The 18,522-nt window shown below is 55.1% G+C and overlaps 1 protein-coding gene across 4 annotated transcripts; it reads right to left on the reverse strand.

Annotated features, from left to right (window-relative positions):
* Positions 1–6,790: 6,790 nt before the first annotated feature.
* On the reverse strand, positions 6,791–18,460 carry NCKIPSD (NCK interacting protein with SH3 domain). 4 transcript variants are annotated; one of them, XM_072941227.1, is made up of 14 exons: positions 18,173–18,460; positions 17,414–17,518; positions 14,160–14,269; positions 13,757–13,961; positions 13,497–13,587; positions 12,765–13,255; positions 11,539–11,709; positions 11,315–11,401; positions 11,087–11,225; positions 10,923–11,003; positions 10,606–10,734; positions 10,414–10,506; positions 10,116–10,288; positions 6,791–7,673 (listed from the first exon to the last, which is right to left on the reverse strand). In XM_072941227.1, exons 3-14 carry the CDS (start codon positions 14,204–14,206, stop codon positions 7,470–7,472), a joined length of 1,911 nt encoding a protein of 636 aa, XP_072797328.1. In that variant the 5' UTR covers positions 14,207–14,269; positions 17,414–17,518; positions 18,173–18,460; the 3' UTR covers positions 6,791–7,469. The 4 variants fall into 4 exon arrangements, with proteins under 4 accessions (XP_072797328.1, XP_072797330.1, XP_072797331.1 ...); XM_072941229.1 differs by lacking the exon at positions 18,173–18,460 and having other exon boundaries at positions 17,418–17,494; XM_072941230.1 differs by lacking the exon at positions 18,173–18,460 and having other exon boundaries at positions 17,422–17,491.
* Between the last annotated feature and the right edge of the window lie 62 nt (positions 18,461–18,522).

Below are 18,522 nucleotides of genomic sequence, written 5' to 3' on the forward strand. Positions count from 1 at the left end.
TGTGGGCCCGGCTTTTGCTGCCCCCACCATAGCATCCCCGACGCTGCTGCCGCCTCCCGCCGCTCCAACATGGCTCCCGGCCGCTGTGATGGTTCATTCCACCTCCGCCCGGAAGCCCCAAACCCAATGGTACAGGCCGTCGCGCATGGCAGCTCTATATACCGAAGTTGTTGCAGCCATCTTTATTGAGGGCAGGGTATAAGTGCTACCCAGGGTGCTGAACAGGGCGCGAAGGTTCACCACCCCTGGATCCACCCTCCTCCTCGTGGCCACCGCCCTCATCCGCCTCCCTCCCTCTAGAGCGCTGTCCCAGCTCCGTCTCCCAGCCTTTCCTCTGCTTGTGTATCTCTTGTCCCCCTTCCTGAGCACTAGTTCCAAACCCTGCCTGTCCCGGATTTTGGTCTGAAAATTTGGTGCCCATGACATGCAGAGAACGCGTTCTCACGACTATTGGGTGGGAATACCATGTGGAATCCTGGGTTTGGAGGGGACGATGGCTCGACGGGGCCTGGGGCGCCTCCAGCCCCCAAAATAACTTTAACTATTCGATCATTGAGTTTTAAGTCATGAAACATGTCGCGACCATCTGCTTGGAGCGCCCCACGGAGCAGGGATAGGAGGTGACCTGCCCGAAGCGGAAGCAGAGGCCAAACTCTTCCCGGCCTTGCCGACCCACAGCAGTCTCCTTGGCTGGGGCTCTTCCACTGGAAGCTACGCCCGTCTCCAGGCGGCGAGTCTCGAGTGCTCTGGAATGCCACGTGGAACCCGGCGTTGCCACAAGCCTACGGACCCGGCTTCCTCGGGTCCCCGCCCCTCTCCCGCTACGACCGCGTCCCTTAATCCGTTGAAGGGACTAATAGAAGCTCAGTTCTCCTGGCGCTGTGTAACTCCTGGCTGACGTCGGGCTGCCTGACCAATGGGCAAACGCCGCGGAATAGACGTCACAGAAGACAAGTCAGGGCGGGAGGGCAGGGAAAGCCGACCGTTCCTATCGAAAATTCACTGTTTCTATTGGCACAATGGGTGGCTCCGCCCCTATGGCGGACTCATTGTTTGGTGGGAGGGGGCTCCGCGGGTTCCAGGATAGCCCGGAGAAATAACCCAGGAGGTGCTCTGCAAAGTCTGCAAAGGCAGCAGCGACAACGGGCTGCAGCTCATCGGGAAAACGGCGCAGGCGTCCCTGGACCGCGGAGAGGTTAAGGGCTGAGTGCCGAAATACTCCAAGGGGCGCGGCTCCTGCTTGGAACCGGCGGAGAACTCCAGGATAAGGCCTCTGGCCCGCCCCAAATGGTACCTATGACATCACCATCAACCAGTCAGACAGCACATTCTTAGCCCCCAGCCCCTGACTTCCGGGAGGCGGGGCTCCTGTGGGCTCCGCCCCCGAGGGCCTCACGTGACTACGGAGAGCTGTTGGAAGGGCTCTGGTGGTACCGTCCCGTGTCTCTACATGAGGACCCTAAGGCCAGAGCCAGATATACGGTCCTATAAGCGTGAAGGTGTAGCATCTGAAGAGGCGCTGAAGTCGGGACTCGGTTGGATGGGGGTCCAGTGCACGAAGGAGCTGGAGGAGGGAGGCCAAAGACATGGTTCTGAACGCATATCCGGCCTTCAGGTCCACAATCTAGCTAGTGGAAGGCAGAAAACTTTACACTAACGGAGGAGAGAGAAAGGTAGGGGGATGCTGGGGTCCCAGAGGAGGAACTTGAGCAGCCAATGTAGCAATCTGGGAAAGCTTCCCAACGAAGATGCTTGAGCAGAGCCTTGAATAGCCAAGAGAAGGTCGGCAGTTTCAAGGGAAGGGGGAGCCATCCTAGGTCTTAGAAGCTGTGTGGGCAAAAGTGCAAAGGCATAAAGGGACCGTGGCCAAGGGAAGTCAAGCCCAGCTCTCCACTAGGGCTAGCACTGCCCTCAACTGATGCTCCTCGTGGAGAGCCAAGACCTACACCTCTCCTTGACTCCCCTGTCGACTGCAGATGGCTCTCTGTGTCGCTCCCTGCCATTCAGCATCCACCATTGTCCTTTGTGGCTGCTGTTCCATGTAATCCTCCCCCTCCCCATCTACACTCACTTCTATGCCACACCCCCAGTGGCAGCTTCTAATGTTCCCTGTAAAGACAAAAATCAAGTATAGTTTCTCTTTCCAAGTCCTCTTTCCACTGCCATCTAGAACATCTCAGCCACTCACCTCATGCTTTTTTCTCCCTACTCTGTGTTTGCCCCCTCCTTCCTCCCAGTCAAGTCAGGGATACCTTGCTGGGAGATGAGGTCAGAAGACCTGGCCAACCCATCCAGCTCAATTATCCAACAGTTCTTTGATCTCACTAAGACTTCCAATCTATTATTCGTCACCTCACCTTAACCATTAGCCAGTCCTATAACAACTTCTTAGACAAACTCACTGGGCTAAAATCTAACCCCACTTGAAATAGACTATTTGGGAATTCCTCATCTTTGGAGAAGCAGAGCATTGCTAGAGAAAAACGTTTCACATTCATGACCACAAACCTCAGTATTATATTGGAGGGCCTTGCCAGTGCAGTAAGGCAAAATTAATTAATTAATTAAAAGGTACAAGGATTAGAAAGGAAAAAATTCATTCAAAGGCAACAGGAATGTGTACGTAAAAAAAATCCAAAAGAAATTTTGTCAGTTGTAATTTTTGTGTATCAAGTTAAAAAATAAAATTTTAATGATGCTATTTACAATAGCATCATGTAACATAAAATGCCAGGAATAAATATAATGAAAGATATGCTATGACTCTTCTCACACACACATAGACATTAAACATTGTGATAATCATTTCATGATGTATGTAAGTCAAATTATTATGCTGCATACCTTAAACTTACATAGTGATATGTGTCAATTATATCTCAGTAAAAACTGGAAAAAAAAACATTATTGACAGAAATAAAGACATAAGTGGAGTGAAAAACTATGTTCAAAGATTTGGAAGATTCAACACAGACATACCTCAGAGATATTATGGGTCCAGTTCCAGACCACTGCAGTAAAGCAAATACCACAGTAAAGCGAGTTACATGAATTTTTTGGTTTCCCAGGGCACATAGAAGTTATGTTTAGACGACACTCTTGTCTACTAAGTGTGCAATAGCATTATGTCTAAAAAAAGTACATACTTTGATTAAAAATTACTTATTGCTTAAAAATGCTATCATCTGAGCAGTCAGCAAGTCATAATCTCTTTGCAACAGTAACATCAAAGATCACTGATCACCATAACAAATATAATGAAAAAGTTGAAATATTACAAGAATTACCAAAATGTGACACAGAGACATGAAGTGAGCAAATGCTCGCAAAAACAGTGCCAAAAGACTTGCTTGATGCAGGGTTGCCCACCGACCTTCAATTTGTAAAAGATGCACTTTATGCATAGTGCAATAAAATGAGGTATGCCTGACTGCAAAGATGCCAATTCTTCCCAAATGATACATGGATTCAATGCAACTCTGATAGAAATCTCAGTAGAAATCGTGTGTGTGTGTGTGTGTGTGTGTGTGTGTGTGTGTGTGTGTAAACTGACAAACTAGATTCTAAAATGTTATGAAGGCCAGGAATACCCAAGACAGTCCTGAAAAAAACCCAAGTAGGAGAACAGCTTCCTCTGCTGGATATAAAGAAAGCTATAGAAACCAAGACTGAATGTTGCTGGTTCAAGAATAGACAGACCAATGAAACAAAATCCAGAGAGGGGCTTGAAGATGTGTGGAGACTTGGATATTGACAAGGGTGGCTCTTAAGAGCCAACATGAGGAAAGGATGGCCTTTTCAATAAATGGTGCCGAGTCAACTGGACATCCATGCAGAACAAACTCAGTGAGATCCTTACTTCATACTACCCACACAATCAATTCCAGATAGATTTGACATATGAAAAGAAAGACAATACAGCTTTGAGAAGAGAACACAGAAGCTCTTCATGACTTTAGGCAAAGATTTTTTTCAAACAGGACACAAAATATACTCACCATAAAGGAAAATACTGAAAAACTGGATTACATTACAATTAAGAACTTCCTTTCACCAAAAGATAGCATTAATAATGGAAGAAGATAGTGTAAGATATACGACCCAAGGACTCATATCTGGAATACATACTGCAAACCAATAAAAGACAGACAACCCAGCAGATGAATGGGCAAGAGATTTGAACAGGTGCTTCACAAGAGGAGATCCAAATAGAGGTAAACTAATGAAAAGGTGCTTAACTTCTTTAGTCATTGTGGAGATGCAAATTTAAAAATAAATACTACTGTGCTTCACCAGAATGACTACAAAACAAATGACGGACAATACTAAGTTTCGGAAAAGATATGGAAGAGCTGGAACTCAGACACTACTGGAGGAGGGTACCTGGGTACAACCACTTTGGAAAACCATTTGGCAATATCTGCCTGTGACTCTGCAGTTCCACGCTTGAGCGTATACCCCTCAATATAATGCATATGTGCAAGAAGCAGCCACGTACAGCAGTACTGCTTACAGCACTATTCGTGATAGGTGAAACTTGGCGACAACTGAAAGATCATCAATAGTGGATAAATAACTGGGGGCGTATCGCACACAGCACTGGGAATGAACACACTGCAACCACATACTATGACACAGACACATCTCAAAAATTTGATGGTGTGTGACGAAGCCAGCATTTCTACTGTATGATTGCATTTATAAATAAAATTCAAAACCAGGCAAAACTTATCTGTAATTACCTCTAGGGAGGAGGTCTGGGGAGAAGGGAGGAGCCAATGATTAAGAGGGGCATGCAAATGGGCTTTGGAAACTGGTGACACTCCATTCTTGACCTGGGTGGTGATTATATTAGCATCCTGTCATAATTCATTAAGCTGTACTCCTTGTGTACTGTACACTTCTTAGTATGTTGTTCTCCCATTGAACAAGAGAAAAAGACTGTCCTCACATACTTGGAGCCTTAGTCTGCATCTTTTGGGGGCTAAGCAGGCAGGTGGTCTTCACACAACCCCTTACCCCGGAGTTGCCTTATGCATGTGTGTGGCCTGTTGTCCTTGGTCATGTCCACATCTGTAGGCACCCATTTCCAGCCCAGAAGTCAGCTCAAACCCCCGCCCCTCATTGCCCCTCAAAATTTGAGTTTTTTCCTTCAGCCACCCCCCAAACACTCCCCTTTCAGTGGCTTACTTCTTTTTCTGCCCTGTCTCCTGCCTAACCACTTCCTACATCTACCATCCTTCCAGGCAGTCAGAGGTATTCTCTCAAACAGACAGTTCCTTCCCTGAGGAATTCTCTGGCTAATCATTTCCCCTGGTGGTTGTAATTCTGTGTAGTGAGACCATCATCAAGGTGTTTGCTGAGGGGTCCTGGAGTCCTGGACCCTCTTGGTGTATGTTTGCTGCCAGGAGACAGCATTTCTCTGTCAGCTGGGGCTCCTGCCCCCCTTAAAACATGTACAAGGGGCCCTTGGACAATCAGGCCGAAGCACTCAGGGGCTTATAGTCATCTCGGCATGGGGCCCGCACTGGGACAGATGGCACAGCACAGCCCTGCTCTTCCCACAAGGCCAGTGTGTGCAGCCTAACAGGGGACAAAGCAAGGCACGGAGGCCATCAGATGTTCCTGCCTCAGCTTCCTGAGGACTTGTGCTTACCACTGAATTACGCTGTCTCAGGAGGAGATCCATGGTTCTCTGCCTTCAGCATTCCAAAGAGAAAGGAGTCGTGACTGGAAGCCAGTGCCACTGATTCCAGCTGTGAAACAGGAGGCACAGGCCTCCAGGAGGAAGGGTGACCAGGTTGTACCACACACAGCTTTCCTGGGGGCCATTTTGTCAGCTCCTCCTCAGGTCCACGTGAGCCTGTGCACTTAACCTTCTAGAAGAGTCAACAGTTCAGGAAGAACAACTCCCTGTTGGCACATCTCCTGTGCTTTGCTCCCGTGGACCTGTTTCCCCAAGACCTCACTCCTAGACTGGCCTTTCTGGGCCCTTGCTGCATTACACTCTGCTGGAAGGGTAATGGCCCTCTGCCTTCAGCACAATGAGAAAGGAAAAGCGGTGACCAGAAGTCACAGCATCAGTGATTCTGGGTGTGTGCAATCTGATGAGCATCGTCTTGGGTACCACAATGGAGGGAACTGATGGGATCCACTGCTAGCTGCTGTCTGCCTATTGGTTTGTACTCTCCTCCCCACTTAGGGCGACAGACTTTGTTGACTTGGGAGCCCAAAGGGAAAATAAAGTTTTTGTCAAACGGTGGCTTCTAATTCCCCTCAAACAGTAGTGCACATCTAACCCCACACCTGAGGTACTCTTTTTGTCCTACCATAATTATCAAATCTGTGCTGAGGCTGCAAAATGAGGAGATCTTGCTAGATCCAATGACAACTGAGGAAGGGAAACAGCTGGGCAGGCCTAGGGGTTCAGGGAGGCCAGGGCTAGGGTAGAGCCCACTTCATTTGAGAACAACAGTAAAGGATGTTGTCTTCAACAGGCAAGAGAGAGATGGCATCCAAGGGAGAGAAGGAGGTAAGTGAAGCCTGGAGGGGCAGCTACCCGCAGGTGGACCACAGGACTCCCACTGGCTGTGGCTGCGGCCCAGGAGGACTGGGAACCCAGGGAAGAGAGGCTGGAACAGAGCTCAAGGGACCCGGATGGAAAGGCCTCTCAGAGACCATTACATCCTCAGGCTGGAGAGGGCAGGGCAAGCTAGTGACGAGATCTGGAGGCCCCAGCGCCCCTGCCCATCCTCTCCCACTGCCACCCAGGACCATACAGGGAAGCTGGTTTCCAGATGCCTGTGATTTATTTCCAAAGGTGAGCTGCAGCACATAGGAAAATACACATGGCTTTTCAGTCTACATTTTTACAGAGAAAATAGATTCTGTCATTGGCTTTATCGTTGCCATCACCCCACTCTGTGAGGCTCCAGGATGGATGGCCTGTCTCCAAGATTCTGCTTTGAAAGCAGCAGCCTGGCCAAGACCTCCAGGGGTGGGAGTGAGGGCTGGGGGAGCAGATCACATGAGCAGCACTCACTGCAAAGCTAAGGCAAAGAACAGAGCTGGAAGAAGGTGCCTCCTCTCACCCCGAGGACGTGGCTTGCTGAGGCCCAGGACACAGACCAGGCAGGGCGGTTATGAGGGCTCTGGCCCAGCCTGGAGCAGCAGCAGGACTCTGGGTGTACGTGTGTGGGGGTGGGGGGCATGCTGAAGAGGCAGCCGACCGGGAGATGGAGGGGCTTCATTCGGTGCACATGGTCCCCCTGCTCCTGCAGAGCTCCCAGCACATGGTCCGCGATACTGTGCTTGGCCCTCGCATTAGCTCTACTTCAGGTGGGGGCCCCTGCTCAGGTCCCTTCCACCATCACCTCCCCTCACACTGTCAGTGTAAAACGTTCTTAGGGCCAAGGCTCCAAGTCCCCTGCACCCTGCCCAGGGCTGCAGGGAAAGGAGGAAAGGAGGTGCTAGCTGGGGGCCTCACCCAGCACTGGGAATTCTTTGCACATCTCTCGGACAATCATGCGGTCCATCTGGCACTGGGGTGAGGTGTCCTCCTCAGTTAGGATGCGTCGCAGTGTGGCCTGCAGGTCAGGGAGCCGATGGCGGTGCTGCAGGTAGGGCGTGGAGCGGACCACAGCGTGCATCAGGGAGAGGTACTCCATGCGCAGCTGCGGGAAGAGCAGGCAAGCTCAGGGACCCCAGGGAGGCACTGCGACTGCTGTCAGACACGGAGAGGCCACTGCTGCCTCCTGGCAGCCACATGGATCCAGGGCTGTGGACTATCTCACACCACTGAACATCAGGATTGCATCCCCGGCACCCAGAATGTACCCAGCACAGAAATGGCCTTTGATAGTCATTGAATAAGTAAGTGAATATGTGAATCATCTCAGACACACAGTCCCAGAATAGGGCCAGCCCAGGAAGTCCTGGCTCAGAGAGGTGGTGAGGGGAAGCAGCGAGCCCCCACCCCACCTTTAATGCTGGGCTCTCGTGGGGCTGCTGTCTGTCTGTCCGAGGCCCTCCACTTCTTAGTCTGTCCTCACAGCCTGGAAAATCTGGTTTACGCTCACAGCTTCAAATTCTGACCAACACTCATACCTCTTGCCTAGGCTCTCCAGTGAGCTCTAGACCTAAATATCCGTCTGCCCACTTGTTATCTGCTTATCACAGAGAGACCTCATGATCTTCCTCGTCTTCCCAAAGCTGAGGGCCTTTTCAGGTTCTTTATGTTAATGAAGAGCACTGCTATCCTTTCAAATGCTCGAGCCAAAACTGTAGGCATCCTCTCTGATTCCTCTCTCCCCACAACCCAAATCCAGTCCATCCCTGAGACCTGGCTGTCTTAACTTCTGCAGGTGCCCTGAATCCATCTCCACCCCACCCACTCTCCCAGCACTTCTGGCTTTACCAGCTCCTTATCCTGAGACCCCCCCACCCCGTCCACTGATCTGGATCCCCCCACACCATCTCTCATTTCTCTCTTTACCTCCGATTAGAGGAATGAATATCAAAACCACCTGAAGGCAGCATCACCCTGCTACCTCCCAACCCTGGTCAAACGAAAAAGCAGCTGCAAATCCAATCCTAGTATCTAAGCGGCAGACAACTACAGGGCCGTGCACAGGCAGGAATGCCATTCCCCACCACAGATCTCACCGCCTGGACTCCCACCACTTTTCTCTGGCACATTCACTCCTCTTTGAAGGACCACTTGAACCATTTGAAGGACCACTTGAAGGACCTCATTGAAGGACCACCTTCTCTGTTTTCCCAACCTCAAGTGCCTGGTCAGCTGGCCTTGTGCTTCATGGAGGAAACAAGCAGTCTTCAGACACCACTGGTCTTCCCCTTTGCACCCACCTCACTCATTCCCACCGAATGAGCTGCCACAGCTCCGGTCAGGGCCATCCCTCCACGGGGTCTGGATCCTCCCCGCTCCCGCTGCCTGATCTATTTGACTTCTGCTTGACCCCTGTAGTGGCCACTCTCCCAACACATTAGCCAGTCCTCCCCATTTGCTGGGTCATTTCTTGTGGCTGAGACGTGCACCAGCATCTCCCACCTTTAAAACATTTTCCCTGACCCCACAGCTCCCTCCAGTGACTCCCTCCACTTTTTTCTGCTCCCCTTCACATAAAAACTCCATTCACTGCTCCCACTTGCCCCCTTTCACTCCCCTCCAAGTTCAAATCCTCTCTTCAACTTTCCACACAGACTCTCTTCCCTCCACTCCACTGACATTGCTTGCTGGTCACCCCCGACCTCCGTGTGGCAAATCCAGGGCTCATCCCCCCCTGCCTCTAATCACATGGCTTTGGGCTCTAGCTCTCCTGGTTTTCCTCCTGAGTGTCTCCCTACTTGCCTCAACTCTGCCCCAGGCTGAGGCCTGAGCTTACTTCTGACCCCTCCATCTCACACCCAAGGTGACCTCACTGTCACAGTTTTTCCATCACCTCTATGCACAGGCAACTCCAAGTGTCTCTTTCCAGTCCCAGCCCACACCCCACTTCCTCCCTGACGTCCTCCGTACCTGGATGTCCAGCAGGTAGCTTCTCAACCTTGACACATCTAAACACAACTTTATTTTTCTCCCCAAAGTTCTGCCCCACCTCAGCAATCAGCACTTCATCTACCCAATCACTCCAGACTAACCCAGCAGTGAGCCCTGCCAGCCCACTTCTAACACACGTGACCTCCCCTCCCACCCCATCCGTGCCTCTTGGACAGCTACGGCTGGGTCCTAGCCAGTATCCCACTTCCACTGTGATCCCTCAGAGTCTCCGTTCCATTCGGAATGCTAATCAGATCACTTCCCCTGCCTCTGAGTCGGGGTGACAACCTCCCACTGCAGCCTCCAAGGCTTGGTGTCAATGCCACTTCCTCTTCTTGTGTCCCTCCATTCCTGCTTCCTCCAGACAGCCCCCCATCACATGATGGCAGACTCCTCTGGACCTTGGCACTCCTGTCACGGTTTCCAAGCGGCCACCCACACTCACCTGGCTCCAGCAGTGCCCCTCACCTGTGGGACATGTCTTCAGTGTCACGTCCCCCCATTTTGTCACCGTTTTCACCCAGCTACCATCCCCTCGGCAGCAGCCTCCAGGCACCTTGTCTCCAGGCGACAGGTCGGCGATGTGACGCACGGTGATGTCGATGAGCGCCATCATGTCCGTGTGGTAGAAGATAGCAGCCGTGGCAGGGCTGGCGAACACGTCCTGCAGGAACTTCAGGATGGAGTGTGGCGGCTGTGGCTCATGTTTGAAGATGCGCACGGGGTCGTCTGGAAGGCAGGGGCAGGAGGGGTCAGGGAGGCCCTAGAGGGGGGCCCAGAGTCACTCCGGGGAGTGATGGGGGCCGTGGAGTCACAGGACACTGAAGTGGCGCTGCACAGATTCCTGGGCTCACCTCCTCTGTTCAGGAGCAACAGCAGCTTCTCGGAGAAGATCTTGACGTTGGCGTGTTTGCTCAGGGCGGCCATGATGACGTTCTGGTCAGGGGCTGAGGGAGGACATGGGTGTAGACGAGAGCACAGGTGCTAAGCCTGGGGAGCGCCCTCTTCCTGGCGGGTCAGCCACCCTGGCTGGGCCCCGCCCCCACCTGGCAGGTGCAAGTTGAGAGCCAGAAGTAGGTTCATGCAGAGATCCGGCAGCTGCTCCGTGGTGTCCAGAGGCAGCCCATCCTCGACGATGTTCAGCAGGAACTGGGCGAAGGGTGTGCCCAGGTGCTCTGGGAGGGGGGCACACAGAAGCTGGCAGCCCTGCCCCACCCTCGACACCGCCCAGCCTCCCGGGGTTCCTGTGAGCCCTGGGGACGCTCTGTCAGATTATGGTCAGTGGGTCACCAGCCCCTCAGGCCACGGCTCCCATCTCCAGCTGGCTGTGGGCTCCCTGTGGTCAGCTGCTCTGCCTTCTTACCATAGTGTGCATAGGGCACTGCCTCCCCCATGGAGAAGACCATGGCCAGGATGAGGGCGGAGTAACAGAGTTTCTGGTGGTCTGTGGGGGAGCAAAGCAGGTGGTTAGAGCTCCCCCAGATGGTGGGAAAGCCCCCAGCTGGCAGGAAGCTCCCCCAGTCTCACCCTGTGTGTCTGTCTGCATGTCCCGTGCCAGCTCCACGGGCAGCACAGATGACACGAGTGTGGAGATGATGGCTGCGTCCAGGCTGCACATGGCGCCAAAGCACTTGAGAAGCAGCAGCCGCAGGGACACCCGGTGCTCCTGGCAGGGGACCTTGTGTGCTCAGTGCCTGGAACTCCCACCTCTGCCCAGGTCCCTCCATGCCCCGATCCCCTCTGCCTCACACACACCATTTGGTAGTAGGCCACCAAGGCCAGGACAGACTCGAACTCGTTTCTCTTGCACATTTTCTTGCAAACTTCAGGGTCTGCGTCCGTCTGTGGGGAGGAGGATGCGTGATGGGTCACTCAGTGGCTACATGTGAGTGGGCAGAGGATGAGCAGGGGAGACTCCTTCACGCTGGGAAGGGAGGATGGGGCAGGGTGGGGGCTACCTGGGGGCCCCCACCCCGCACCAGAATGTGCAGCAGCTCCTCCAGGTAGCAGCGGATGACACTCTCGTCCTCATACAGGGCCCAGCTGCGCTGCTGGGCATCGTCCTTCCGCCGAGCCAGGTCTGCAAAGATCACCTCCAGCCGCTGCTGGTCATGGCAGACCTGCCCTGAGGGCAGGGCAGTGCTTAAGTCCTGCAGGGAGAGGGTGAGGCCTGACTCAGCTCACTTGCCCCCACCATCTCCAGCAGGCCCCGGAGGCCTGGAGCTCAACCCGGACCATGAGGTCTGGGAAGGGGCTCGGCCTCTCCCAGTCAGCATCCTCCCAGGTTCTCTTCCTTCCTCCTCACTGCTCCCCATCAAGCTCCCACAAAAGACCCGTTCCCACAGCTCAGCTCTCAACATCAAGGCTCCCGATGGCACCGGCCCAGTTCTCTACCCCCTCTCCAAGTAATTCCACCACCCTCAAGTCGTGATAACCTCCTGGGACGGGACTCTGCATAGGACACATCTGTGGGGTGTTTTCCAATTACTTGCCTCTTGTCCAGATCCGAATAAATGTCCTCCACGAGGAAGGCCATGGACTCCGTCACTGCCTGAATGTGACTCAAGACTCCACTCCCTGATTCTACACAGAGTGGAGCCCTGAGGAGGGACCTCTGGCCCATCTGGCCCCCACTGTGTGGACTGGGCTCATACCCTCCCATCCTGATCCCTGACCAGTGACCCAACATCGACAAAGGACCCCACACACCCTATGATGTCCACACACCTCACTCACATCTGGGTCAGCCCTCTGGCCTCTGCCATAGCTCTTGAGACTCCACAGCCAAGGCCAGCAAAGCACTGCCCTCTCTCGTGTCCTATGTCCATTCCTTCCCTGCAGCCTGAGAGACCTCTTGGCCACCCACATCTGTCTCATCTGTCACCTGCCCCAGATCTCACCTCCTCCCACACTCCCTGCTCTCTCCCTGACTCCATGTTCCAGCCATGCTGGCCTTATTGCACTCCCTCCCATGAGCCAAGTTCGGTCCTGCCTCATGGCCCTCATCCTGGCTGAATCTCTGCCTGGAACGCTTTTCCTCCCTTTCTCCATCATATCCCCAGCACCCAGCACGATGAAGCTGAGAGCTGGAGCTCAACAATACCTGTCAGGTAAGGGCCAGACACAGTGTGAGGGTGGGGATAGGGTGGGGGCAGCAGGGTGGGCCCAGGATGGGGAGGCCCCTGGCTCTGCTGCCCACCCTCACCTTGCCCTCTACCAGCGAGAGGAGGACCTGCTCCATGACAGGTGAGCTGGCCGGCACGGAGGCCTGGATGTGACCCACCACGACACCAATGGCCACGCGGCACAGCTCGTGACTCAGGCCGGTGTTTCTCCGCACGAGCTCCATCAGCTCTGCCCCGATGGTCCTGGGCACGGCAGTCTCAGCCACGGCCTTCTCCTCTGTGGTCCCCAAGCTTAGCGCACCCAGGGCCTCCAGCTCATCGGGGGCCGAGGCTGTATCACCTGTCACCTCCTCTGTAGAGGGCTCAGGATTTGGCACCTTTGAGGGAGGGGGCTGAGCTTGGGACACAGTGGTGTGGGTGCCTCGGCGGGGCACAGGTGGGGGCGTGGGTGAGCAGCTGGGGCCTGGCTCAGATGAGCTGGAGCCGGTATAGAGCGTGTCAAGGGAGGTGCTGCTGACAGAGGAGCTGCTGGACACAGAACTCCCCCCGGAGGGTGTGGTGTTGCGGCCGCCTGTGGGCAGAGAGCAGATGCTGTGCTGGAACTGTTTCTTGGGGTCCCCCACCCTCCAAGCCCAGAGCCCCTGACCCCCGTACAGGGCCCAGTTCCCCTGCCAGACCCTCCCCACCAAGCCCAGAGCCCCCAGTTGCCCCGTCATGTGCCCTGTCTTCCCCCAAAGCCTGGACCTGACACAGGCACAGCAACCATTCCGAGCACAGGGTGACTCCCAATTCCCCCAACCCCGGCTTCTCACCGCTCCCCAAGGCCACCAGGGCCTCACGGTCTCGGCGCTTCACAGGTGGGGGTGGGGTGGCGGGTGCTGCTCGGCGAGGCTGTGGCGGGATCTGGGAGGATGGAAGTGGGGTCTGAGGGGACAGGCTGCCATCCAGGGTGCAGCGTGGCAAGGGCCCAGAGCTCTGGGCTGCATCACTGACCCAAGTGAACCCTTCGAGCCTCTGGACAAAGCCTTAAGCCCCACGCACTTCCCTTCCCCAGGATGTTCTCATCAAGTACCTGGTAGAGGCCTCCATCAGCCCCAAGATACTCAGAACTGGGCAGGCTGTGCTGCCGCTCGAACCCGGCTCGACACACCCCATTGGGCTGCCTGGCAGCAGCAGCATCCAGGTGGTGGTCACTGGTGGATGAGGTCATGGCTGCAGGGCTGGGGGCTGAAGGGCCTCTGCGAGACAGGGTCTCTTTTCGGTGGTGGATCAGCTTTCTGACAGAGGGACAGCGAGATTATTAGGGGATCTACCTTATAACTCCCAAAGTCCTCACATGCTCCAGGGGGATGCTGCCCACCCTAGCCCAAGCTCCACTCCCATGCTCCACCCGGCTCTGCACTACCAATTCTGCACTCTGGCAGGACCCCAACCTCACCATGCACACTGGGAGGTGTCCGCCCCCCAACACTCACTGAAGGACTCCGCGCTGCTCCAGGCTGTACTTGCCACCATCCCGCATGGCCGCATTGTGCACAGCCTCAATGGCCCGGTCAATGGCTTGGAGGACATCCTGCTCCAGGCCCTGTGGGGGTGGGCAGTTAGGCCTGGGGGCCAAGAGGGTACTAAACCCAGATCCAGCCCAGGACAGAGCCTGGGGCAGACAGAGGATCATTGCAGCTAAAGTCTGGAAGACTAGATCTGAACAGAGCAAGCTGAACTAGAATATAAGGGTTCACAAACTGCATCACTCAGGGAGCTGGGGCATAGGGTGGGCCCAGTGCTGCTGCTTTATATTGGGGTCCCACTCAGGATTTTACCTCGCAGTGAGGCTCTCAGCTAAGATGTCTCTGAAAACCTGGGACCTAGAGGAAAAACACAGCCCAGGGACCCCGAGTTGGAGGCCAGGAGTACACTTAGTCTACCCCCAGGCTTGGCTCAGGTCCCAGGCTGAGATGCCAAGCAGGGAGCCTCTAGAGTCTGGAAGTCTTCTTAACAAATCACTCTGGATCTTGCTGATCCTTCACAAAACCAAGGTCACACTCCAGAACAGCCTTGTCCCCGTAGAGCCTCTTGCAGGCCCTGGTAGCTGAGGAGGGGCCGAAAGGATCTCCTCTCCCCACCCCTGCTGCCAGCCCCCGTCCCCTCAAGCTGTTCCAGGAATCTTCCAGACCTGTTCTGGGAAGCAGCAATTCTGTATCTGTGGCAAAACACAGACATGAGAGCAGGATCTGGCCCTTGCCCCAGATTCGGTACTGCTATCTGCAGCAACGCAGGGGTCCAATCGACCAGCTTGGCTGGCATGGGCTGGGGAGTAGGGGGTGGCAGCTGTGGGACCAGCCACCTCATCCCTCCCTGTCCCTGGCACACATGGTCCATTAGGCATAGGAGCCTCAGAACTAAGGCAACATCAGTCCAGAGCAGGTTTGAGAAGCTTCTCTGATAGGGACAGACAGATGGACCCAGAGGTCAGTAAAGCCCTCCAGGTAGCATGGGTGTGCCAGAGTGCAGGAGACAGCAGACAGAAAGGGGGACAGGAGAAAGACAGACAACACATAGAAAGCAAGAAAGACAGGGAGAGGGAGAGAGAGAGAGAGAGAGAAGCAGAGGGAGACAACGCAGAAAGAAACTGAGATTCAGAGACAGAGAAGGAGAGAGAGTCGGAGAAAGAAAGAGACATACATACGTGGAGAGTCAGAATGACCCAGAGATAGAGAGCCAGGGAGATGAAGACAGAGGGAGATATGCAGCAAGAAATCAAGAGACAGAGAAGATGGTAGCCCCTCTGCCCTCCCCAAACACCCAGCCCCTGTGGCCCTGGCGGGGAAGGGGCCTCACTGGCCCTTGGGGAAGAGGCAGGACTTTCCTCAGAGATCTCCAACAAGCCCCTGGCCCCATAGAGGCTGGGTCTGACATGCTCACTCCGGACCCAGTAGCCCTGATGTCCAGGGCTCCCACTCTCTCTCCAGACTCTTCTAGGCAGGATGAGACCAAGGGTCCAGGGCCCAGGGCCCATCCCCTTTGGTAAGACCAGATGACATCTCCAAATTTATCCTGTTATTTCTGTCCTGAACTGGGTTGGGACAGGATGTTTCCTAAAGGCAAGAGACTAGGATGGGGCGGGGGTGTCTGGCACAGGCCAGGCCGGGAGGCTCCAGGCCCTCCTTCCCTCTGTGATCAGAATAGATCAGCTGGAGACAATGCACCCCTGCCCCCACACCAGGACTATTCTTGGGGAAACAGGAACTGGGGCTGCAACCTCCACTGGAAGGAAATAGGGCCATGGTCAGACCAGGGCAGGCCATAAGGAGGTCTCACTTCCTCACAAAGGGAGCAAGGAGGGACAGAACTCCTTCACTTTCAGAGAAAGGAAGTCTGAAAGGTCAGGGTCCGAGGCTTGTGAAAGAGGTAGGGAAAGTAGTGGCAGGCGTGTCAGCAGGGGCTGGGATCTCCGGTTCAAAGTGGGTTGGCAGAGGGTGTCTTAGGAAGAGCTTAGGGGGCGACTGAGTAAAGGCTAGTAAAAATACTGAAGTCTCAGGGCTTGGGGGGTCATTTAGGGCATGGGGTGTGCATGGCTCCAGGGACCAAGTTGGGGACGGTGAGGACATGGAGTATGGTTGGGGAAACAGACTGTGTCCAGGGCTGCCAGGGTCTCAGTGGTGGAAGCTGAGGGATGGGAGGCAAAAGTATGGGATCCTGGGGATACATCGAAGGGGCCGACTAAGTATGTGATCTCAGGGATCTGGGGAACTGGTCGGAATTTGGTGGTGCTAGACTGACTCAGGACTGACTCTTGAATTCTTTTCGGATGTGGGTTCAGATGTTGGGTCCCAATGAGTCTGGAATCTGAAGGAGCCTCAGTCCCTGACTTAGGCTTTTGGTAGGTCTGGGGTCCTCAGAGTTGGCTGTCAAGGGCCTAGTCTTTTGTCGGGGTGCGGGCTCTTAGGGTCCCAGTCCTCGTGGGGTTTCTGGGTCAGGTTCTCAAACTCCTTATTTCCTGGAGGTCCCGGCGGGCCTGGGGTTCCGGGTCGGTCCTTCGAGCCTGTGATGGAGCTCGGTCTGGGGCGGCGGAGGCCGGGGAGGGGCACACTCACCTGCAGGCGGCGCAGGTAGGCGGGGGGCACGTAGCCAGTCTCGCCACTGCGCGCCCGCGCCGCCAGCCACCAGTGCGCGCTGCTGCGCTCCAGCACCAGGAAGGTCTCGCCCGCGGCGAACGCCAGCGCATTGGGCTCCGCGGAGCGGAATGCATACAGCGCGCGGTACATGGGGCCGGGCCGGGCCGGAGCAAGGGAGACCGCGGCTTCCGTGGAACGAAGACGCCAGGCCGGGAGCGCTTCGTCGCGCGCGCCTTGCCCCGTGACACACGGCGCGTGCGCGCGCGCGCCCGCTCGCCGCAGCCCCGCCCCAGGAGTGTATCAGGCCTCGCACGGAAGCGCGGCGCCCCCTGGTGGCCACAGACGGCGCGGCCCGGCGTCGCTCGAGAGTCCGCCGCCGCTTTCGTCCTGGACTTCTGCGACTCCGAGCCCTTGATCCACGCCCCGGCACCCCTCGTAGAGCCCCAGCCTGTTTCTCTCGCCCGGCCCTCCACTCCCTCTACCCGCTCAAGCTCGAGTGCTGCGGCCTGTCCCACTTCCCGTAGGAGCGCTCCTTTCGAAGCCCAAAGGCAGAGCCTGTGTTCTGTGCTGATAGTCCCATGCGTCCCCACCACCCCGGGGGAGTGGGTCCTGACCTACTAACAGTAAAGGCGGCGACCCAGTGAGTAGTCCCGTTGTTGGATCTCGATACTTGGAGGCCCCGGTCTCCTCGATGTCTCCAGTCCTTACGACCCTGCTTACTGCGCCAGTGGTGGGCAATTGGGAGCAAGAATGAGGAAAAGGCAGTAAAAACAGAAACCCGGTCGGGCCATTTCCCTGTCCAAAGTCCTCCCATACTTGCTCCCCATTCCACCTCTTCTCCGACACTAGCTTCTCTCTTCCTGTCTAACGTGGGTCTTTGCATGTTGTTTCCACTGCCTAAGGCACAATTCCCTCCCTCAGTGTATAAGGTGGTCACACTCCCACCCCTATCAAAACGCTATCACATTGCTCTGTTGTGGACTTTTTAGGACTTCAACTCGTTTATCTTATTTCAGATGCTTCGGAGAGCAGACATGACTGGTGGAGGGTGGGAGTGAGGTACCCTGTGGCCTTAAGAGCTAATTTGACTAGCCGGCCCAGTCAGCCCTGACCTGTTGAGGTCTTTTAAGCCCTATGGAGGTGGGGGAGGGAACCGAGGGGAGAGGCCCTAAGGGTCCTGGGGACCTCCCATTCCTGTCCAGGGGCTGGTCCAGACACATTCCCCTCTGGAAGCCTGGGTCAAGGGAGCAGGCCAGTGTAAGCAGCTGGCCTCTTTGGACATAGTGGACACAGGCATAGTGGGCCTTGGAGAAGAGATACTGAGAGGTTCAAGCGAGGAGTGGGGCAGCAAGAACTAGACATCCAGACCCTACCTTCTTGGCACTGGCTCTGTGTTCTTCTCCCTGGTGTCTGGTTCTGTAGTTCAAGACCTCCTGCCACACTTTCTCCTTCTTGAAACCCTCCTAGCACTGAGCAGAAGTAGCTCTCTTAGGGGCTACCCTGGCTGGAGCTACACGAAGGATGGCGCAGTTGCATGGGGTCCAGGGCTGGGCAGGAGTGGTGACAGGTGTGGCCAAGAGGACCACATTGCGCAGAACACCCCCTCCCATCAAGCCCCCTATCTCCTGGGACCTCCTGGGACCTTTACCACAGAGCCAATGGCTGCCAACAGATCCAGAGCCTGGTGGCTACCTGAGGCCCCAGTACTGGCTCCGGGATGTCT

Source organism: Vicugna pacos, chromosome 17 (assembly GCF_048564905.1).
Source record: "Vicugna pacos chromosome 17, VicPac4, whole genome shotgun sequence".
NCBI classification, from domain to species: Eukaryota; Metazoa; Chordata; class Mammalia; order Artiodactyla; family Camelidae; genus Vicugna; species Vicugna pacos.